This window comes from Phyllobates terribilis, unplaced genomic scaffold (assembly GCF_046119375.1).
Source record: "Phyllobates terribilis strain yellow unplaced genomic scaffold, ASM4611937v1 Scaffold_8__6_contigs__length_399053987, whole genome shotgun sequence".
In the NCBI taxonomy this organism is placed as follows: domain Eukaryota; kingdom Metazoa; phylum Chordata; class Amphibia; order Anura; family Dendrobatidae; genus Phyllobates; species Phyllobates terribilis.
In genome coordinates, this window is record NW_027362768.1 from 398222299 (window position 1) to 398245316 (window position 23018).

At 58.2% G+C, this 23018-nt stretch overlaps 1 protein-coding gene across 2 annotated transcripts in view; it reads right to left on the bottom strand.

The window, feature by feature from the left end:
- BSN (bassoon presynaptic cytomatrix protein) overlaps nt 1–18463 on the bottom strand; it is a 518262-nt gene extending 499799 nt beyond the window's left edge. For both annotated transcript variants that reach the window (XR_012247824.1, XM_073645231.1), the window contains exon 1: nt 18162–18463. Coding sequence is in view for 1 of the 2 variants with exons in the window: in XM_073645231.1 (XP_073501332.1) it covers nt 18162–18316 (155 nt within the window). In the remaining variant the exon portion in view is untranslated. The remainder of the gene's footprint in view (nt 1–18161) is intronic.
- Nucleotides 18464–23018: the final 4555 nt, after the last annotated feature.

Genomic DNA, 23018 nt, shown 5'->3' on the forward strand with positions numbered 1-23018 from the left:
GTGCGTCCACCGAGATCTGCCGGCCGGTGCCCGACAACAATAGAGAATTTTCTCTATTGGTTCCTTTTGATCACTGTGATAAACCCTATCACAGTGATCAAAAGAAAGAAAAAAATAAATCAAATCCCCCTTTGTCCCCCCCCTTAAGTAGATAAAAATTATAAAATAAAAAAACTAAAAATGTTCCCATTCTTTGCAGTTAGGGTTAAGGTTGTGTTAGGGTTAAGGTTGTGTTAGTGTTAGGGTTAAGGTTTTGTTAGGGTTAGGGATGTGTTAGGGTTAGGGTTGTGTTTGGGTTAGGATTGTTTTAGGATTAAGGTTGTGCTAGGATTAGGGTTGGGGTTGTGTTAGGGTTAAGGTTGTGTTAGGATTAGGGTTGGGGTTGTGTTAGGGTTAAGGTTGTGTTAGGGTTAGGATTAGGGTTGGGGTTTTGCTAGGGTTAAGGTTGTGTTAGGGTTGTTTAGGGTTAGGGTTGTGCTAGGGTTAGGGCTGTGCTAGGGTTAGGATTGTTTAGGGTTGTGTTAGGGTGAGGGTTGTGTTAGGGTTGAGGTAGGGTTAGGGTTGGGTTAGGGTATGTGCACACGATCCAAAGCCGCTGCAGCTTTGACACGGATCACCCGCAGAAACTGACATGCAGTGTGTTTGTGTTAGGGTTAGGATTAGGGTTTTGTTAGGATTAGGGTTAGGGCTGTGTTAGGGTTAAGATTGTGATAGGGTTAGGATTAGGGTTGTGTTAGGGTTAGGACTAGGGTTGTGTTAGGGTTAGGATTAGGGTTGTGTTAGGGTTAGGACTAGGGTTATGTTAGGGTTAGGGTTGTGCTAGGTTTAGGATTAGAGTTAAAGTTGTGTTAGGGTTAGGATTAGGGTTGTGATAGGGTTAGGACTAGGGTTGTGTTAGGGTTAGGATTAGGGTTGTGTTAGGGTTAGGACTAGGGTTATGTTAGGGTTGTGTTAGGTTTAGGATTAGAGTTAAAGTTGTGTTAGGGTTAGGATTAGGGTTGGGGTTAGGGTTGTGTTAGGGTTGCGTTCAAGACAATGACAACATATTCAATATGATGACCTAATGTTATCAAATTCTGTGTCGTACCTCTGGGTTCAAAATGTTCACTATAACCCTTGATAAAATCCTTGAGGGGTCTAGTTTCCAAAATGAGGTCACTTGTGGGGGGTTTCCACTATTTAGGCACATCAGGGGCTCCCCAAATGCAACATGGCGTCCGCTCTCGATTCCAGCCAATTTTGCGTTCAAAAAGTCACACAGCGCTCCCTCCCTTCTGAACCCTGCCGTGTGTCCAAACACTGTATTTTCCCCACATATGGGGTATTGGCATACTCAGGAGAAATTGCACAACAAATTTTGGGGTCCATTTTCTCCTGTTACCCCTGCAAAAATAAAAAAAAATGGATCTAAAGTAACATTTTTATGAAATTCTTCCACATTCCAAACATTCCTGTGAAGCACCTGAAGGGTTAATAAAGTTCTTGAATGTGGTTTTGAGCACCTTGAGGGGTGCAGTTTTTAGAATGGTGTCACTTTTGGGTATTTTCTGTCATAGAGACCTCTCAAAGTGACTTCAAATGTGATGTGGTCCCTAAAAAAATGGTTTTGTAAATTTTGTTGGAAAAATGAGAAATCGCTGGTCAACTTTTAACCCTTATTGTCCCCAAATAAAAAAAAATTGTCTCCAAAATTGTGCTGATGTAAAGTAGACATGTGGGAAATGTGATTTATTAACTATTTTGTGTGACATATCTCTCTGATTTAAGGGCATAAAAATTCAAATTTTGAAAATTGCAAAATTTTGTAAATTTTCGCCAAATTTCAGTTTTTTCAGAAATAAACGCAAGTGATATCGAAGAAATGTTACCACAATCATGAAGAACAATATGTCACGAAAAAACAATCTCAGAATCAGGGGGATCCGGTGAAGCTCCAGAGTAATTACCTCATAAAGTGACAGTGGTCAGAATTGTAAAAATTGGCCTGGTCATTAAGTACATAATTGGCTCCGTCCTTAAGGGGTTAAAGCAATGTTTTGTGTGACCGTCCTTGACTGCTGACAGTCCCTTTCTCATTGCTGAGATCCATGCCTGCAGTCTCAGACTATGTTCACATAGCCAGTAGTCATCCGGATCCGTTCATTAGCCATCCGTTGTTCTCCCATATGAAACAGACCAGTAAGCAAAGCACGGATCCTGTACAAATAAAAGAACAGCGGACGGATATTTATCGGATCCAGCTGAAATCAGTTTTTTAAAAACAGACAAAAAAGTTGTGTCTGCACAAGTCACACGGCCTTAGGCTTCCTTCACACCATGGTTTTGCATACTGCTAAAAGCCAACCTTGCTGTTACCTAAACAATGTCTCCTGTGTCGTTGTCTCCTGCGTCGTTGTCTCCTGCGTCGTTGTCTCCTGCGTCCTTGTCTCCTGCGTCCTTGTCTCCTGCGTCGTTGTCTCCTGCGTCCTTGTCTCCTGCGTCCTTGTCTCCTGCGTCGTTGTCTCCTGCGTCATTGTCTCCTGTGTCGCTGTCTCCTGCGTCATTGTCTCCTGCGTCGTTGTCTCCTGCGTCGTTGTCTCCTGCGTCGTTGTCTCCTGCGTCGTTGTCTCCTGCGTCGTTGTCTCCTGCGTCATTGTCTCCTGCGTCATTGTCTCCTGCGTCGTTGTCTCCTGTGTCGTTGTCTCCTGCGTCGTTGTCTCCTGCGTCGTTGTCTCCTGCGTCGTTGTCTCCTGCATCGTTGTCTCCTGTGTCGTTGTCTCCTAGTCGTTGTCTCCTGTGTCGTTGTCTCCTGCGTCGTTGTCTCCTGCGTTATCTACCCTTCATGTGTCCTGCATTGTGTCCTGTGTCATCGTCTCCAGCGTTGTGTCTTGCCTCCATGTCTCCAGCATTGTCTTGCCTTCATGTCTCCTGTGTCTTGTGTCATTGTCTCCTGAGTAGTGTCTTGCCTCCATGTGTCCTGCATTGTGTCCTGTGTCTTGTATCATTGTCTCCAGCGTTGTCTTGCCTCCATGTCTCCAGTGTTGCTGTCTCCTGCATTGTGTCTTGCCTCCATGTGTCCTGCGTTGTGTCCTGTGTCATTGTCTCCAGCTTTGTGTTTTGCCTTCATGTCTCCTGTGTCGTTGTCTCCTGTGTCTTGTGTCCTTGTCTCCTGCGTTGTCTTGCCTCCATGTGTCTTGCATTGTGTTTCCTGTGTTTTGTCTCCTGTGTCTTGTGTCATTGTCTCCAGCATTGTGTCTTGCCTTCATGTATCCTGTGTCGTTGTCTCCTGTGTCGTCTCCTGCGTCATCTCCAGTGTCGTTTTCGCCTGCGTTGCATCTTGCCTTCATGTGTCCTGTGTCTTGAGTCATTGTCTCCAGCGTTGTCTTGCCTCCATGTCTCCTGTGTCGTTGTCTCATGTGTCTTGTGTCATTGTCTCCTGAGTTGCGTCTTGCCTCCACGTGTCCTACATTGTGTCCTTTGTCTTGCATCATTGTCTCCAGCGCTGTGTCTTGCCTCCATATGTCTTACATCGTTGTGTCCTGCATCTTCTGTCGTTGTCTCCTGAGTTGTGTTTTGCCTCCATGGGTCTTGCATTGTGTCCTGTGTCTTGTATTATTGTCTCCAGCGTTGTGTCTTGTCATTGTCTCCAGCATTGTGTCTTGCCTCCATGTATCCTGTGTCGTTGTCTCCTGCGTCGTTGTCTCCAGCGTTGTTTTCGCCTGAGTTGCGTCTTGCCTTCATGTGTGCAGCATTGTGTCCTGTGTCTTGTGTCATTGTCTCCAGCGTTGTGTCCTGCCTCCATGTCTCCTGTGTCGTTGTCTTCTGTGTCTTGAGTCATTGTCTCCTGCGTGGTCTTGCCTCCATGTCTCCTGTGTCTGTCTTCTGTGTCATTGTCTCCAGCATTATGTTTTGCCTCCATGTCTCCTGTGTTGTCTCTTGTGTCTTGTCTCATGTGTCTTGCCTCCATGTCTCCTGTGTTGTTGTCTCCTGAGTTGTGTCTTGCCTCCATGTGTCCTGCATTGTGTCCTGTGTCATTGTCTCCAGCGTTGTGTCTTGCCTCCATGTCTCCTGTGTTGTTGTCTTGCCTCCATGTGTCCTGCATTGTGTCTTGTATCATTGTCTCCAGCATTGTGTTTTGCCTCCATGTCTCTTGTCATTGTCTACTGTGTCTTGTGTCATTGTCTCCTGAGTTGTCTTGCCTCCATGTGGACTGCATTGTGTCCTGTGTCCTGTGTCGTTGTCTCCTGAGTTGTGTCTTGCCTCCATGTCTCCTGTGTCTTGCTTCCATGTCTCCTGTGTCATTGTCTCCTGAGTTGCGTCTTACTTCCATGTCTTCTGTGTCGTTGTCTCCTGTGTCTTGTGTTATTGTCTCCAGCGTTGTGTCTTGCCTCCATGTCTTCTGTGTCGTTGTCTCCTGTGTCTTGCGTCATTGTCTCCTGCGCTGTGTCTTGCCTCCTTGTCTTCTGTGTCGTTGTCTCCTGTCTTGTGTCATTGTCTCCTGCGTTGTCTTGCCTCCATGTGGACTGCATTGTGTCCTGTGTCGTTGTCTCCTGAGTTGTGTCTTGCCTCCATGTCTCCTGTCTTGCTTCCATGTCTCCTGTGTCTTGTGTCATTGTCTCCTGCGTTGTGTCTTGCCTCCTTGTCTTCTGTGTCGTTGTGTCACGCTGTCTCTGTATACTGGAGGTAGGGGGCCTAAGCTGACCCTAAGCTGGGGCCCTGACTAATCCCTCAACCTGGAGGTACTGTTAAAGGTACAGAGGTCCAGGCCACCAGCGTAACCCCTACCTCCTGAGGATCCCTGCACCTAAGTAATCTAGTCCTGAGAAGGACCCCGATCACAACAAAAGGGGACAAGTAATAATATGCCCACACACAGTACTTAGACGAACGAGACAGTACAAGGGAAAAACCAAAACCACCTTGCATACAAAAACTACACAACTACAACAGAGGGAACACCAACGGGAAAGGAGATAAATGATAAAGCGAGGAAGGGAAAAAACACTCCAAATGCACTTATCTCTGAAACTCCAAATACCACGATCCGCTCTGTTAGTCTGCATGAAATGCTTTCACCGACACTTCCCTAACAGACCAGCAGGCATTTGAAGGAGTCTCACTACAGCAGCATTGATTGCAGCTGGGCGAGGCTGGACCTCGTCTAGCACAGAGAGAGAGAGAATTAACTCCCTCACTGCCGAAAAACACAAAGCACCAAAAAGTCAGCTGCGAGAAGTCAGGCTGTGTAATCGTGACGATCTTCGTGGCGACACACCCGTGACAGTACCCCCCCTTCTACGAGGGGCCTCCGGACCCTCAGGGCCAGGTTTATCCGGGTGAGTCGTGTGGAAGGCCCGAACTAATCGGTCTGCGTTAATATCCGACGTAGGAACCCACATCCTCTCCTCAGGACCATACCCTTTCCAATGAACCAGGTACTGAAGGGACCGGCGATTAAAGCGTGAATCGATGACCCTCGATACCTGGAACTCCAAGTTACCCTTGACCACCACTGGAGGGGGAGGTAAAGGTGACGGTACCACCGGCGCCACATACCTCTAAAGCAACGATCTGTGGAACACGTTGTGAATTTTAAACGTAGGGGGGAGGTCAAGACAGAATGCCACCGGATTAATAATAGAACTGATTCTGTACGGCCCGATGAACCTGGGACCCAGTTTCCAGGAGGGAACCTTAAGTTTTATATTCCTGGTAGACAACCATACCAGATCGTTCACACTTAGGTCCGGACCAGACACTCTCCTCCTATCAGCCATACGTTTGTATCGGTTCCCCATAGTATTCAGATTCTTCAGCACCCCTCTCCATACTGAAGCGAGTAATGAGGAAAATCGTTCCTCCTCAGGAACCCCCGAAGAGCCCCCCCTACTGAAAGTACAAAACTGGGGGTGAAAACCATATGCCCCAAAAAACGGGGACTTACCAGTGGACTCGCTCCGCCTATTATTAAGAGCAAACTCTGCCAGAGGTAAGAAAGAAGCCCAGTCCTCCTGGTTCTCTGACACAAAACACCGGAGATATGTCTCCAAGCTCTGGTTCATACGTTCCGTCTGACCATTGGTCTGAGGATGAAAAGCCGATGAGAACGACAAATGCATCCCCCGCCGTGCACAAAACGCCTTCCAGAACTTGGACACAAACTGAGACCCCCGATCAGACACCACCTCGGAGGGTACCCCGTGAAGCCTCACAATCTCCCCAATGAACACCTGCGCAAGAGTTTTAGCATTAGGGAGAGCCGGAAGAGCGATAAAATGTGCCATCTTGCTGAACCTGTCCACTACAACGAGTATGACCGTTTTACCCGAAGACGGAGGGAGGTCCGTAATAAAGTCCATAGACAGATGAGTCCAAGGACGCTCCGGGATCTTCAAAGGTAAGAGGGCCCCAGACGGACGGGTATGTGAGGTCTTAGAGCGCGCACAAACCCCACAGGACGCGACAAAAGTTACCACCTCCTTATGTAAGTTAGGCCACCAAAACCGACGCGAGAGGAGATCCACAGTTGCTCTACTCCCCGGGTGTCCTGCAAAAACTGAGTTATGGTGTGCCTCGATCACCTTTTGTCGCAACTGATCTGGAACAAACAGTCTCCCCGGAGGTCCAACAGGGGCGTCCCCCTGAGCCTCCAATACCTCCTCCTCCAGCTCAGAGCATACTGCCGAAACCACCACCCCCTCCTGAAGGATAGGAATCGGGTCGTCCGTATTCCCGGCCCCAGGGAAACTACGAGATAAGGCATCCGCCTTTACATTTTTTGTCCCAGGACGATATGTAACGACAAAATTAAACCTGGTAAAAAACAATGACCACCTAGCTTGTCTGGGATTCAGACGTTTCGCGGACTCCAGATATAGCAGGTTCTTGTGATCGGTGATGACGGTGACCGGATGGACTGCCCCCTCCAAAAAATGGCGCCACTCCTCAAAAGCTAACTTAATGGCCAAGAGTTCCCTATTGCCGACATCGTAATTCCTCTCAGCGGACGACAATTTTTTAGAGAAAAAGGCGCACGGATGCCACTTACCAGGGGACGAACCTTGTGACAATACTGCTCCCACCCCTACCTCGGAAGCGTCTACCTCTACAATGAATGGCTGTGACGCATCAGGTTGAATGAGTATGGGTGCCGAGGCAAAACATTTTTTCAAGGAGGAGAATGCTTGACAAGCCTTGTCAGACCACCTAGAAAAATCCGTCCCCTTTTTAGTCATGTCTGTGAGAGGCTTAACCATGGACGAGAAATTACGAATGAACTTCCGGTAATAATTAGCAAACCCCAGGAAACGTTGTAGTGCCTTAAGATTCTCTGGCCGATCCCACTCAAGAACTGCCCGCACTTTCCCAGGGTCCATACGAAAACCGGACGCTGAAACCAGGAAGCCTAAAAACTGGAGTTCCTGTACGGCGAACACACACTTTTCCCATTTGGCATACAGTTTATTATCCCGCAAGATCTGTAACACTTGCCTAACGTGCTCCTGATGAGACACCAGATCCGGCGAGTAAATTAAGATATCATCCAGATATATGACAACAAACTGTCCCACCAGGCGGCGAAAAATGTCATTAACAAAGTGTTGGAACACCGCCGGGGCATTAGTCAGACCGAATGGCATGACAAGGTTCTCATAATGCCCCTCCGGAGTGTTAAACGCCGTCTTCCACTCATCCCCCTCCTTCATCCTAATCAGATTGTACGCCCCCTGAGATCCAACTTAGAGAACCATTTGGCGCCCACGATCTGATTAAAGAGATCGGGAATAAGTGGGAGCGGATACGGATCTCGGACCGTAATCCGATTAAGTTCACGAAAATCCAGGCAAGGGCGTAGGCCTCCATCTTTCTTCTTAACAAAGAAGAACCCCGCAGCCACCGGTGAAGATGAAGGTCTAATATGCCCCTTAGCCAGACTTTCTGAAATATAATCCTTCATGGCCTGCCTCTCAGGACTAGAAAGGTTATACAACCTAGCTTTAGGTAACTTGGCTTCAGGGAGCAGTTTTACAGAACAGTCATACTCGCGATGAGGAGGTAGTTCCTGACACCCTTTCTCCGAGAATACATCCTCAAAGTCCGCCAGAAATGGAGGTAAGACCCAAGGAGTAACCGCACCGATGACCGTGTTCATGCAGTTTTTATTACAGAATTTACTCCATTGGCTTATCTCTCTGGTTTGCCAATTAATAACCGGGTTATGCTTAGTTAACCAAGGAAGGCCCAACACTATAGGAGTGGGAAGACCCTCCAACACGTAGCAAGACAACAGTTCTTTATGTATCGCCCCCACTTGAAGTTTTACGTCATGCACAGCTTGCAAAAAACTTCCCTGACCGAGAGGCCTGGCATCGATCGAGAATATGGGGATGGGTTTAGCCAACTCACTCAATCGCATACCTTGAACCCGGGCAAACCGAGCATCAACCAGATTAGCCCCGGCCCCACTATCCAGAAGAACAGATATCCTCTCAGTTCTCGTACCCACCACCACCTCCACCGGTACGAGAAACTGAGACGAACCTAGGGACGAAATACCTACTCCCAGATTGCCGTCCACCACACAACCTGGGATCAACAGTTTTCCGACGACTCTTCACTCTGCAAGGGACGGGATGGACACCCTCCAATAAAATGTCCCTTTCTCCCGCAGAAGAAACACCTTCCTGTCTTATGGCGCACCACCGGTCCCCTCCCCCGAAATGATGTCCCTCCTAATTGCATAGGCTCCTCTGGACTGACCAGGGGAACCACCATATGAGGGGACCTTGTAGGAGGTGGAGTCATCACAGGGGGTAGAGTTATCCCGCACCTCTCCCGAAGCCGTCTGTCAACGCGAATAGCAAGGGCCATAGCGGCTTCCAGTGACGCGGGAGAGTCATACTGTGCCAACACATCCTGTAATTTGTCGGATAAACCTTGACAAAACTGGCTCCTAAGAGCCGGGTCATTCCACTGGGTGTCCGTGGCCCACCTACGGAACTCCGAACAGAATTCCTCCGCCGGACGATCTCCCTGCTGAATCCTACGTAACTTAGACTCAGCAAGGGAGATCCGATCTGGGTCATCATATACGAGTCCCAGAGCAGCGAAAAACCTATCCACTGACTGGAGAGCCGGGGAGCCCAGGGGAAGAGAGAACGCCCAAGATTGTGGGTCCCCTTGTAGGAGCGAGATGACAATTCCCACCCTTTGTTCTTCACTCCCCGATGACCGAGGCCGCAGCCGAAAGTACAACTTGCATGCCTCCCGGAAAACAAAAAACTTGTCCCGCCCCCCAGTGAACCTGTCAGGGAGAGCTACTTTAGGTTCTGGTCCGGCTTGCTCCTGAGGATACAAAACCTTGGACCTAACGTCCGCCAGCTCCATGGACAAACTCTGCAACTGCCGAGCTAGACCGGCTACTGGATCCATGGTAGCTGGAGAAAAACTAAGTGGTCGGTGAAAATGTCACGCTGTCTCTGTATACTGGAGGTAGGGGGCCTAAGCTGACCCTAAGCTGGGGCCCTGACTAATCCCTCAACCTGGAGGTACTGTTAAAGGTACAGAGGTCCAGGCCGCCAGCGTAACCCCTACCTCCTGAGGATCCCTGCACCTAAGTAATCTAGTCCTGAGAAGGACCCCGATCACAACAAAAGGGGACAAGTAATAATATGCCCACACTCAGTACTTAGACGAACGAGACAGTACAAGGGAAAAACCAAAACCACCTTGCATACAAAAACTACACAACTACAACAGAGGGAACACCAACGGGAAAGGAGATAAATGATAAAGCGAGGAAGGGAAAAAACACTCCAAATGCACTTATCTCTGAAACTCCAAATACCACGATCCGCTCTGTTAGTCTGCATGAAATGCTTTCACCGACACTTCCCTAACAGACCAGCAGGCATTTGAAGGAGTCTCACTACAGCAGCATTGATTGCAGCTGGGCGAGGCTGGACCTCGTCTAGCACAGAGAGAGAGAGAATTAACTCCCTCACTGCCGAAAAACACAAAGCACCAAAAAGTCAGCTGCGAGAAGTCAGGCTGTGTAATCGTGACGATCTTCGTGGCGACACACCCGTGACACGTTGTCTCCTGTCTTGTGTCATTGTCTCCTGCGTTGTCTTGCCTCCATGTGGACTGCATTGTGTTCTGTGTCGTTGTCTCCTGAGTTGTGTCTTGCCTCCATGTCTCCTGTCTTGCTTCCATGTCTCCTGTGTCTTGTGTCATTGTCTCCTGCGTTGTGTCTTGCCTCCTTGTCTTCTGTGTCGTTGTCTCCTGTGTCTTGTGTTATTGTCTCCAGCGTTGTGTCTTGCCTCCATGTCTCCTGTCTTGCTTCCATGTCTCCTGTGTCTTGTGTCATTGTCTCCTGCGTTGTGTCTTGCCTCCTTGTCTTCTGTGTCGTTGTCTCCTGTCTTGTGTCATTGTCTCCTGCATTGTCTTGCCTCCATGTGTCCTACATCGTTGTGTCCTGCGTCTTCTGTCTTATGTCGTTGTCTCCTGCATTGTCTTGCATCGTTGTGTCCTGCAGTAATTTCTCATGTATCTGAGAGTCCTGCGCTATTGTTGTATGTCACTCTATGTTAAAGCCGTACATCTGACTAAAAACATTACTTTTCAACAATATGCAAAAACAAAACAGAGGTGCACACTTTGGTTTCCTACATGTTCAGCAGTGAAGTCCAACAACAAGACTCTGTAGTTGGATTCATCCATGACATGGACCTCCTATAACAGTTGATAACCCAACACAGGACTCCTCAAGGAGGTTGTTTCTACCACCTGGAGTAGTCACAACAGTCATAGTGGGATGACCAGCGCTCACATCTGGAGAAACATGTAAACTGCACGTTCATGCATTACATGAAGCCCAAACCTGACCCCATTACTGTAATAGACTGAATAGAGCTCCAAGAGCATAACCCGTAATGTGAGAAGGGTCAACGTGCCGAAGCTCCTACTGCCACCCGATAACGCTCCATGTCACTCCCAAACGTCCATCCCATCACAGCAGCTTGTCCTCAGTACAGTCAGAAAAACCATAGAAAATGAAGGAGACCAAATATGTCACAGGACAACAGAACATCGTCCAACCTTCATCCTCAACTACAGAGCTCCAGACTCGTCCCTCCTCATCATCTCTGCACTCTCCAGCTCTATCATCCTACCTTCCCATCCTCATTCTTTCTCATCTCGGGCCCTTCTCCCATCCGTATCTCAGGTCCCTGTCTCCTCCGTATCTCGGGCCCCTCTCCTCCATATCTCGGGCCCCTCTCCTCCGTATCTCGGGCCCCTCTCTCCTCCGTATTTAGGGCCCCTCTCCTCCGTATCTCGGGTCCCTCTCCTCCGTATCTCGGGCCACTCTCTCCTCCATATCTCGGGCCCCTCTCCTCCATATCTCGGGCCCCTCTCCTCCATATCTCGGGCCCCTCACCCCTCCATATCTCAGGCCCCTCCCCTCCTGGTATCTCGGGCCCCTCTCCTCCCGGTATCTCGGGCCCCTCTCTCCCCGGTATCTTGGGCCCCTCTCTCCCCGGTATCTCGGGCCCCTCTCTCCCCGGTATCTCGGGAACCTCTCTCCCCGGTTTCTCGGGCCCCTCTCTCCCTGGTATCTCGGGCCCCTCCCCCCGGTATCTCAGCCCCTCTCTCCCCGGTATCTCGGGCCCCTCTCTCCCCGGTATCTCGGGCCCCTCTCCCCCTGGTATCTCGGGCCCCTCTCCCCCTGGTATCTCAGGCCCCTCTCTCCCCGGTATCTCGGGCCCCTCTCCCCCCGGTATCTCGGGCCCCTCTCTCCCTGGTATCTCAGGCTCCTCTCCCCGGTATCTCGGGCCCCTCTCTCCCTGGTATCTCGGGCCCCTCTCTTCCTGGTATCTCGGGCCCCTCTCCCCCTGGTATCTTGGGCCCCTCTCTCCCCGGTATCTCGGGCCCCTCTCCCCCCGGTATCTCGGGCCCCTCTCCCCCCGGTATCTCGGGCCTCTTTCCCCGGTATCTCGGGCCTCTCTCCCCGGTATCTCGGTCCCCTCTCCACGGTATCTCGGGCCCCTCTCTCCCCGGTATCACGGGCCCCTCTACCCCCGGTATCTCCGGTATCTCGGGCCCCTCTCCCCGGTATCTCGGGCCTCTCTCCCCGGTATCTCGGGCCCCTCTCTCCCCGGTATCTCGGGCCTCTCTCCCCGGTATCTCGGGCCCCTCTCCCCGGTATCTCGGGCGCCTCTCTCCCCGGTATTTCGGGCCCCTCTCCCCGGTATCTCGGGCCCCTCTCCCCGGTATCTCGGGCCTCTCCCCCCGGTATCTCGGGCCCCCTCTCTCCCTGGTATCTCGGGCCCCTCTCCCCCCGGTATCTCGGGCCCCTCTCTCCCCGGTATCTCGGGCCCCTCTCTCCCCGGTATCTCGGGCCCCTCTCTCCCCCCGGTATCTCGGGCCCCTCTCTCCCCCCGGTATCTCGGGCCCCTCTCTCCCCCCGGTATCTCGGGCCCCCCTCCTCGGTATCTCGGGCCCCTCTCTCTGGTATCTCGGGCCCCCCTCCCCGGTATCTCGGGCCCCTCTCTCCCCGGTATCTCGGACCTCTCTCCCCCCGGTATCTCGGGCCCCTCTCTCCGGTATCTCGGGCCCCTCTCTCCCCGGTATCTTGGGCCCCTCTCCCCCCCGGTATCTCGGGCCCCTCTCCCCCCGGTATCTCGGGCCTCGCTCTCCCCGGTATCTCGGGCCTCTCTCTCCCCGGTATCTCGGGCCCCTCTCTCCCCGTTATCACGGACCCCTCTCTCCCCGGTATCTCGGGCCCCTCTCCCCCCGGTATCTCGGGCCCCTATCTCCCCGGTATCTCGGGCCCCTATCTCCCCGGTATCTCGGGCCCCTATCTCCCCGGTATCTCGGGCCCCTCTCCCCCCGGTATCTCGGGCCCCTCTCTCCCCGGTATCTCGGGCCCCTCTCTCCCCGGTATCTCGGGCCCCTCTCTCCCCCCGGTATCTCGGGCCCCTCTCTCCCCCCGGTATCTCGGGCCCCTCTCTCCCCCCGGTATCTCGGGCCCCCCTCCTCGGTATCTCGGGCCCCTCTCTCTGGTATCTCGGGCCCCCCTCCCCGGTATCTCGGGCCCCTCTCTCCCCGGTATCTCGGACCTCTCTCCCCCCGGTATCTCGGGCCCCTCTCTCCGGTATCTCGGGCCCCTCTCTCCCCGGTATCTTGGGCCCCTCTCCCCCCCGGTATCTCGGGCCCCTCTCCCCCCGGTATCTCGGGCCTCGCTCTCCCCGGTATCTCGGGCCTCTCTCTCCCCGGTATCTCGGGCCCCTCTCTCCCCGTTATCACGGACCCCTCTCTCCCCGGTATCTCGGGCCCCTCTCCCCCCGGTATCTCGGGCCCCTATCTCCCCGGTATCTCGGGCCCCTATCTCCCCGGTATCTCGGGCCCCTCCCCCCGGTATCTCGGGCCCCTCTCTCCCCGGTATCTCGGGCCCCTCTCTCCCCGGTATCTCGGGCCCCTCTCCCCCCGGTATCTCAGGCCCCTCTCCCCCCGGTTTCTCGGGCCCCTCTCTCCCCGGTATCTCGGGCCCCTCGCTCCCCGGTATCTCGGGCCCCTCTCTCCGGTATCTCGGGCCCCTCTCTCCCCGGTATCTCGGGCCCCTCTCTCCGGTATCTCGGGCCCCTCTCTCTGGTATCTCGGGCCCCTCTCTCCCCCCGGTATCTCGGGCCCCTCTCTTCCCGGTATCTCGGGCCCCTCTCTCCGGTATCTCGGGCCCCTCTCTCCGGTATCTCGGGCCCCTCTCTCCGGTATCTCGGGCCCCTCTCCCCGGTATCTCGGGTCTCCCCCCCCCCCGGTATCTCGGGCCCCTCTACCCCCGTATCTCGGGCCCCTCTCCCCCTGGTATCTCGGGCCCCTCTCTCCCCGGTATCTCGGGCCCCTCTCTCCGGTATCTCGGGCCCCTCTCCCCGGTATCTCGGGTCTCCCCCCCCCCCGGTATCTCGGGCCCCTCTCCCCCCGTATCTCGGGCCCCTCTCCCCCCGGTATCTCGGGCCCCTCTCTCCCCGGTATCTCAGGCCCCTCTCTCCGGTATCTCGGGTCTCCCCCCCCCCCCGGAATCTCGGGCCCCTCTCCCCCCGGTATCTCGGGTCTCTCCCCCCCCCCCCGGTATCTCGGGCCCCTCTCCCCCCGGTATCTCGGGCCCCTCTCTCCGGTATCTCGGGCCCCTCTCTCCGGTATCTCGGGCCCCTCTCTCCCCGGTATCTCGGGCCCCTCTCCCCGGTATCTCGGGCCCCTCTCTCCGGTATCTCGGGCCCCTCTCTCCCCGGTATCTCGGGCCCCTCTCTCCGGTATCTCGGGCCCCTCTCTCCCCGGTATCTCGGGCCCCTCTCTCCCCGGTATCTCGGGTCTCTCCCCCCCCCCGGTATCTCGGGCCCCTCTCTCCCCGGTATCTCGGGCCCCTCTCTCCCCGGTATCTCGGGCCCCTCTCCCCGGTATCTCGGGCCCCTTTCTCCGGTATCTTGGGCCCCTCTTTCCCCGGTATCTCGGGCCCCTCTCTCCCCGGTATCTCGGGTCTCTCCCCCCCCCGGTATCTCGGGCCCCTCTCTCCCCGGTACCTCGGGTCTCTCCCCCCCCCGGTATCTCGGGCCCCTCTCGCCCCGTATCTCGGGCCCCTCTCCCCCCGGTATCTCGGGCCCCTCTCTCCCCGGTATCTCAGGCCCCTCTCTCCGGTATCTCGGGCCCCTCTCCCCGGTATCTCGGGTCTCCCCCCCCCCCCCCCCGGTATCTCGGGCCCCTCTCCCCGGTATCTCGGGTCTCTCCCCCCCCCCCCCGGTATCTCGGGCCCCTCTCCCCCCGGTATCTCGGGCCTCTCTCTCCGGTATCTCGGGCCCCTCTCTCCGGTCTCTCGGGCCCCTCTCTCCCCGGTATCTCGGGCCCCTCTCCCCGGTATCTCGGGCCCCTCTCTCCGGTATATCGGGCCCCTTTCTCCCCGGTATCTCGGGCCCCTCTCTCCCCGGTATCTCGGGTCTCCCCCCCCCCTCCCGGTATCTCGGGCCCCTCTCTCCCCGGTATCTCGGGCCCCTCTCTCCGGTATCTCGGGCCCCTCTCTCCCCGGTATCTCGGGCCCCTCTCCCCGGTATCTCGGGCCCCTCTCCCCGGTATCTCGGGCCCCTCTCTCCGGTATCTCGGGCCCCTCTCTCCGGTATCTCGGGCCCCTCTCTCCCCGGTATCTCGGGTCTCTCCCCCCCCCCCGGTATCTCGGGCCCCTCTCTCCCCGGTATCTCGGGTCTCTCCCCCCCCCGGTATCTCGGGCCCCTCTCTCCCCGGTATCTCGGGCCCCTCTCCCCGGTATCTCGGGTCTCTCCCCCCCCCTCGGTATCTCGGGCCCCTCTCCCCGGTATCTCGGGCCCCTCTCTCCGGTATCTCGGGCCCCTCTCTCCCCGGTATCTCGGGTCTCTCCCCCCCCCGGTATCTCGGGCCCCTCTCCCCCCGTATCTCGGGTCTCTCCCCCCCCCGGTATCTCGGGCCCCTCTCCCCCCGTATCTCGGGTCTCTCCCCCCCGGTATCTCGGGCCCCTCTCTCCCCGGTATCTCGGGTCTCTCCCCCCCCCCCCGTATCTCGGGCCCCTCTCTCCCCGGTATCTCGGGTCTCTCCCCCCCCCGGTATCTCGGGCCCCTCTCTCCCCGGTATCTCGGGTCTCTCCCCCCCCCCCGGTATCTCGGGCCCCTCTCCCCGGTATCTCGGGCCCCTCTCTCCGGTATCTCGGGCCCCTCTCTCCCCGGTATCTCGGGTCTCTCCCCCCCCCGGTATCTCGGGCCCCTCTCTCCCCGGTATCTCGGGTCTCTCCCCCCCCCGGTATCTCGGGCCCCTCTCTCCCCGGTATCTCGGGCCCCTCTCCCCGGTATCTCGGGCCCCTCTCTCCGGTATCTCGGGCCCCTCTCTCCCCGGTATCTCGGGCCCCTCTCTCCCCGGTATCTCGGGTCTCTCCCCCCCGGTATCTCGGGCCCCTCTCTCCCCGGTATCTCGGGCCCCTCTCTCCCCGGTATCTCGGGCCCCTCTCTCCCCGGTATCTCGGGTCTCTCCCCCCCCCGGTATCTCGGGCCCCTCTCCCCCCGGTATCTCGGGCCCCTCTCTCCGGTATCTCGGGCCCCTCTATCCGGTATCTCGGGCCCCTCTCTCCCCGGTATCTCGGGCCCCTCTCCCCGGTATCTCGGGCCCCTCTCTCCGGTATCTCGGGCCCCTCTCTCCCCGGTATCTCGGGCCCCTCTCTCCGGTATCTCGGGCCCCTCTCTCCCCGGTATCTCGGGCCCCTCTCTCCCCGGTATCTCGGGTCTCTCCCCCCCCCGGTATCTCGGGCCCCTCTCTCCCCGGTATCTCGGGTCTCTTTCCCCCCCGGTATCTCGGGCCCCTCTCTCCCGGGTATCTCGGGCCCCTCTCCCCGGTATCTCGGGCCCCTCTCTCCGGTATCTCGGGCCCCTCTCTCCCCGGTATCTCGGGCCCCTCTCTCCCCGGTATCTCGGGTCTCTCCCCCCCCCGTATCTCGGGCCCCTCTCTCCCCGGTATCTCGGGCCCCTCTCCCCGGTATCTCGGGCCCCTCTCTCCGGTATCTCGGGCCCCTCTCTCCCCGGTATCTCGGGCCCCTCTCTCCCCGGTATCTCGGGTCTCTCCCCCCCGGTATCTCGGGCCCCTCTCTCCCCGGTATCTCGGGCCCCTCTCTCCCCGGTATCTCGGGCCCCTCTCTCCCCGGTATCTCGGGTCTCTCCCCCCCGGTATCTCGGGCCCCTCTCTCCCCGGTATCTCGGGTCTCCCCCCCCCCTCGGTATCTCGGGCCCCTCTCTCCCCGGTATCTCGGGTCTCTCCCCCCCCCGGTATCTCGGGCCCCTCTCTCCCCGGTATCTCGGGTCTCTCCCCCCCCCGGTATCTCGGGCCCCTCTCCCCCCGGTATCTCGGGCCCCTCTCTCCGGTATCTCGGGCCCCTCTCTCCGGTATCTCGGGCCCCTCTCTCCCCGGTATCTCGGGCCCCTCTCCCCGGTATCTCGGGCCCCTCTCTCCGGTATCTCGGGCCCCTCTCTCCCCGGTATCTCGGGCCCCTCTCTCCGGTATCTCGGGCCCCTCTCTCCCCGGTATCTCGGGCCCCTCTCTCCCCGGTATCTCGGGTCTCTTCCCCCCCCCGGTATCTCGGGCCCCTCTCTCCCCGGTATCTCGGGCCCCTCTCTCCCCGGTATCTCGGGCCCCTCTCCCCGGTATCTCGGGCCCCTCTCTCCGGTATCTCGGGCCCCTCTCTCCCCGGTATCTCGGGCCCCTCTCTCCCCGGTATCTCGGGCCCCTCTCTCCCCGGTATCTCGGGCCCCTCTCTCCCCGGTATCTCGGGTCTCTCCCCCCCCCCCGGTATCTCGGGCCCCTCTCCCCGGTATCTCGGGCCCCTCTCTCCGGTATCTCGGGCCCCTCTCTCCCCGGTATCTCGGGTCTCTCCCCCCCCCGGTATCTCGGGCCCCTCTCTCCCCGGTATCTCGGGCCCCTCTCTCCCCGGTATCTCGGGTCTCTCCCCCTCCCGGTATCTCGGGCCCCTCTCTCCCCGGTATCTCGGGTCTCTCCCCCCCCCCCGGTATCTCGGGCCCCTCTCTCCCCGGTATCTCGGGTCTCTCCCCCCCCCGGTATCTCGGGCCCCTCTCTCCCCGGTATCTCGGGCCCCTCTCTCCCCGGTATCTCGGGCCCCTCTCTCCCCAGTATCTCGGGTCTCTCCCCCCCCCCGGTATCTCGGGCCCCTCTCTCCCCGGTATCTCGGGTCTCTCCCCCCCCCCGGTATCTCGGGCCCCTCTCTCCCCGGTATCTCGGGTCTCTCCCCCTCCCGGTATCTCGGGCCCCTCTCTCCCCGGTATCTCGGGTCTCCCCCCCCCCCCGGTATCTCGGGCCCCTCTCTCCCCGGTATCTCGGGTCTCTCCCCCCCCCGGTATCTCGGGCCCCTCTCTCCCCGGTATCTCGGGCCCCTCTCTCCCCGGTATCTCGGGCCCCTCTCTCCCCGGTATCTCGGGTCTCTCCCCCGGTATCTCGGGCCCCTCTCTCCCCGGTATCTCGGGTCTCTCCCCCCCCGTATCTCGGGCCCCTCTCTCCCCGGTATCTCGGGTCTCTCCCCCCCCCGGTATCTCGGCCCCTCTCTCCCCGGTATCTCGGGTCTCTCCCCCCCCCGGTATCTCGGGCCCCTCTCCCCCCGTATCTCTCACCTGACTTCCCCCAGCCTTGCTCCGGTGCTGGCTCCGCCGCCGCTGGGCCCGGGGAGCTGTCCACCTCTTCCTGGTGCTGAAGCTCCGGGACTGGGGAGTGGCTGCCCGGCCGCCCCGCCGCCCTCCCCGGCCTCCAGGCTCGCCTCGTTCCCCATGCCGCGCTGCTTCTGCGGGGAGAAGGCGAACGGGGAGCGGAGACTGCGAGCAACGGAACCGAGGCGTCACAGCCCGACACGGTCCTCCGCCATCCCGGCCCTGCGCGTCCCCGCCTGTCACATGACTGCCGGGAGCGCGCGTCCCCTGTGCGAGGGCCGAGAGAGGAGAGAGACGGGGGCCGCAGAGAGAGAGAGAGGGGGCCACAGAGAGAGAGGGGGCTACAGAGAGAGAGAGGGGGCCACAGAGAGAGAGAGGGGGCCACAGAGAGAGAGAGGGGGCTACAGAGAGAGAGAGGGGGCTACAGAGAGAGAGAGGGGGCCACAGAGAGAGAGGGGGCTACAGAGAGAGAGAGGGGGCCGCAGAGAGAGAGAGGGGGCCACAGAGAGAGAGGGGGCTACAGAGAGAGAGAGGGGGCCGCAGAGAGAGAGAGAGGGGGCCACAGAGAGGGGGCTACAGAGAGAGAGAGGGGGCCACAGAGAGAGAGAGGGGGCTACAGAGAGAGAGAGGGGGGGCTACAGAGAGAGAGAGGGGGCCACAGAGAGAGAGAGGGGGCTACAGAGAGAGAGGGGGCTACAGAGAGAGAGAGGGGGCCACAGAGAGAGAGAGGGGGCTACAAAGAGAGAGGGGGCTAGAGAGAGAGGGGGCCACAGAGAGAGAGGGGGCTACAGAGAGAGAGAGGGGGCCACAGAGAGAGAGAGGGGGCTACAGAGAGAGAGAGGGGGCTACAGAGAGAGAGAGGGGGCTACAGAGAGAGAGGGGGCTACAGAGAGAGAGAGGGGGCTACAGAGAGAGAGAGGGGGCTACAGAGAGAGAGAGGGGGCCACAGAGAGAGAGAGGGGGCCACAGAGAGAGAGGGGGCTACAGAGAGAGAGAGGGGGCCACAGAGAGAGAGGGGGCTACAGAGAGAGAGAGGGGGCCACAGAGAGAGAGAGGGGGCTACAGAGAGAGAGAGGGGGCTACAGAGAGAGAGAGAGAGGGGGCCACAGAGAGAGAGAGGGGGCTACAGAGAGAGAGAGGGGGCCACAGAGAGAGAGAGGGGGCCACAGAGAGAGAGGGGGCTACAGAGAGAGAGAGGGGGCCACAGAGAGAGAGAGGGGGCCACAGAGAGAGAGGGGGCCACAGAGAGAGAGGGGGCTACAGAGAGAGCGGGGGCTACAGAGAGAGAGGGGGCTACAGAGAGAGAGAGGGGGCTACAGAGAGAGAGAGGGGGCTACAGAGAGAGAGAGGGGGCCACAGAGAGAGAGAGGGGGCTACAGAGAGAGAGAGGGGGCCACAGAGAGAGAGAGGGGGCCACAGAGAGAGAGAGAGGGGGCCACAGAGAGAGAGGGGGCTACAGAGAGAGAGAGGGGGCCACAGAGAGAGAGAGGGGGCTACAGAGAGAGAGAGGGGGCCACAGAGAGAGAGAGGGGGCTACAGAGAGAGAGAGGGGGCCACAGAGAGAGAGAGGGGGCCACAGAGAGAGAGGGGGCTACAGAGAGAGAGAGGGGGCCACAGAGAGAGAGAGGGGGCTACAGAGAGAGCGGGGGCTACAGAGAGAGAGAGGGGGCCACAGAGAGAGAGGGGGCTACAGAGAGAGAGAGGGGGCCACAGAGAGAGAGAGGGGGCTACAGAGAGAGAGAGGGGGCTACAGAGAGAGAGAGGGGGCCACAGAGAGAGAGAGGGGGCCACAGAGAGAGAGGGGGCTACAGAGAGAGAGAGGGGGCCACAGAGAGAGAGGGGGCTACAGAGAGAGCGGGGGCTACAGAGAGAGAGAGGGGGCCACAGAGAGAGAGGGGGCCACAGAGAGAGAGAGGGGGCCACAGAGAGAGAGGGGGCTACAGAGAGAGAGAGGGGGCTACAGAGAGAGCGGGGGCTACAGAGAGAGAGAGGTGGGCCACAGAGAGAGAGGGGGCTACAGAGAGAGCGGGGGCTACAGAGAGAGAGAGGGGGCCACAAAGAGAGAGAGGGGGCCACAGAAAGAGAGAGGGGGCCACAGAGAGAGAGAGGGGGCTACAGAGAGAGAGAGAGGGGGCCACAGAGAGAGAGGGAGCCACAGAGAGAGAGGGGGCTACAGAGAGAGAGAGGGGGCCACAGAGAGAGAGAGGGGCACAGAGAGAGAGAGGGGGCCAGAGAGAGAGGGGGCTACAGAGAGGGGGCTACAGAGAGAGAGAGGGGGCCACAGAGAGAGAGAGGTGGCCACAGAGAGAGAGAGAGGGGGCCACAGAGAGAGAGGGGGCTACAGAGAGAGAGAGGGGGCCACAGAGAGAGAGAGGGGGCCACAGAGAGAGAGAGGGGCCACAGAGAGAGAGAGAGGGCTACAGAGAGAGAGAGGGGGCTACAGAGAGAGAGGGGGCTACAGAGAGAGAGAGGGAGCCACAGAGAGAGAGGGGGCTACAGAGAGAGAGAGGGGGCTACAGAGAGAGAGAGGGGGCCACAGAGAGAGAGAGAGGGCTACAGACAGAGAGAGGGGGCTACAGAGAGAGGGGGCTACAGAGAGAGAGAGAGAGAGGGGGCTACAGAGAGAGAGAGGGGGCCACAGAGAGAGAGGGGGCTACAGAGAGAGAGAGGGGGCTACAGAGAGAGAGAGGGGGCCACAGAGAGAGAGAGGGGGCCACAGAGAGAGAGAGGGGGCTACAGAGAGAGAGAGAGGGGGCCACACAGAGAGAGAGGGGGCCACAGAGAGAGAGGGGGCTACAGAGAGAGAGAGAGAGGGGGCTACAGAGAGAGAGAGGGGGCTACAGAGAGAGAGGGGGCTACAGAGAGAGAGGGGGCTACAGAGAGAGAGAGGGGGCTACAGAGAGAGAGGGGGCTACAGAGAGAGAGGGGGCTACAGAGAGAGAGAGAGGGCTACAGAGAGAGATAGGGGGCTACAGAGAGAGAGAGGGGGCCACAGAGAGAGAGAGAGGGCTACAGAGAGAGAGAGGGGGCTACAGAGAGAGAGGGGGCTACAGAGAGAGAGAGGGGGCCACAGAGAGAGAGAGGGGGCCACAGAGAGAGAGGGGGCTACAGAGAGAGAGAGGGGGCCACAGAGAGAGAGAGGGGGCTACAGAGAGAGAGAGGGGGCTACAGAGAGAGCGGGGGCTACAGAGAGAGAGAGGGGGCCACAGAGAGAGAGAGGGGGCTACAGAGAGAGAGAGGGGGCTACAGAGAGAGCGGGGGCTACAGAGAGAGAGAGGGGGCCACAGAGAGAGAGAGACGGGGCCACAGAGAGAGAGAGGGGGCCACAGAGAGAGAGAGGGGGCCACAGAGAGAGAGAGGGGGCTACAGAGAGAGAGAGGGGGCCACAGAGAGAGAGAGGGGGCCAGAGAGAGAGGGGGCTACAGAGAGAGAGAGAGGGGGCCACGGAGAGAGAGAGGGGGCCAGAGAGAGAGAGGGGGCCAGAGAGAGAGAGGGGGCTACAGAGAGAGAGAGGGGGCTGCAGAGAGAGAGAGGGGGCTACAGAGAAAGAGAGGGGGCCACAGAGAGAGGGGGCCACAGAGAGAGAGGGCTACAGAGAGAGAGGGGGCCACAGAGAGAGAGAGGGGACCAGAGAGAGAGGGGGCTACAGAGAGAGAGGGAGCCACAGAGAGAGAGGGAGCCACAGAGAGAGGGGGCTACAGAGAGAGAGGGGGGGCTACAGAGAGGGGGGGGCTACAGAGAGAGAGAGGGGGCCACAGAGAGAGAGAGGGGGCCAGAGAGAGAGGGGGGGGCTACAGAGAGAGAGAGAGGGGGCTACAAAGAGAGAGAGGGGCACAGAGAGAGAGAGGGGCACAGAGAGAGAGAGGGGCACAGAGAGAGAGAGGGGGGCCACAGAGAGAGAGAGGGGGCTACAGAGAGAGAGAGGGGGCTACAGAGAGAGAGGGGGCCACAGAGAGAGAGAGAGGGGGCCAGAGAGAGAGAGGGGGGGCTACAGAGAGAGAGAGGGGGCTACAGAGAGAGAGAGAGAGGGCTACAGAGAGAGAGGGGGCCACAGAGAGAGAGAGAGGGCCAGAGAGAGAGAGGGGGGGCTACAGAGAGAGAGAGGGGGCTACAGAGAGAGAGAGGGGGGCTACAGAGAGAGAGAGGGGGTCACAGAGAGAGAGAGGGGGCTACAGAGAGAGAGGGGGCCACAGAGAGAGAGAGAGGGGGCCAGAGAGAGAGAGGGGGGGCTACAGAGAGAGAGAGGGGGCTACAGAGAGAGAGAGAGAGAGGGCTACAGAGAGAGAGGGGGCCACAGAGAGAGAGAGAGGGCCAGAGAGAGAGAGGGGGGGCTACAGAGAGAGAGAGGGGGCTACAGAGAGAGAGAGGGGGGCTACAGAGAGAGAGAGGGGGTCACAGAGAGAGAGGGGGCTACAGAGAGAGAGGGGGCTACAGAGAGAGGGGGCCACAGAGAGAGAGAGGGGGCCAGAGAGAGAGGGGGGGGCTACAGAGAGAGAGAGAGGGGGCTACAGAGAGAGAGAGAGGGGGCTACAGAGAGAGAGAGAGGGGGCTACAAAGAGAGAGGGGCACAGAGAGAGAGAGAGGGGCACAGAGAGAGAGAGAGGGGCACAGAGAGAGAGGGGGGCCACAGAGAGAGAGAGGGGGCTACAGAGAGAGAGGGGGCCACAGAGAGAGAGAGGGGGCCAGAGAGAGAGAGGGGGGGGCTACAGAGAGAGAGAGGGGGCTACAGAGAGAGAGAGAGGGCTACAGAGAGAGAGGGGGGGGCTACAGAGAGAGAGAGGGGGCTACAGAGAGAGAGAGGGGGGCTACAGAGAGAGAGAGGGG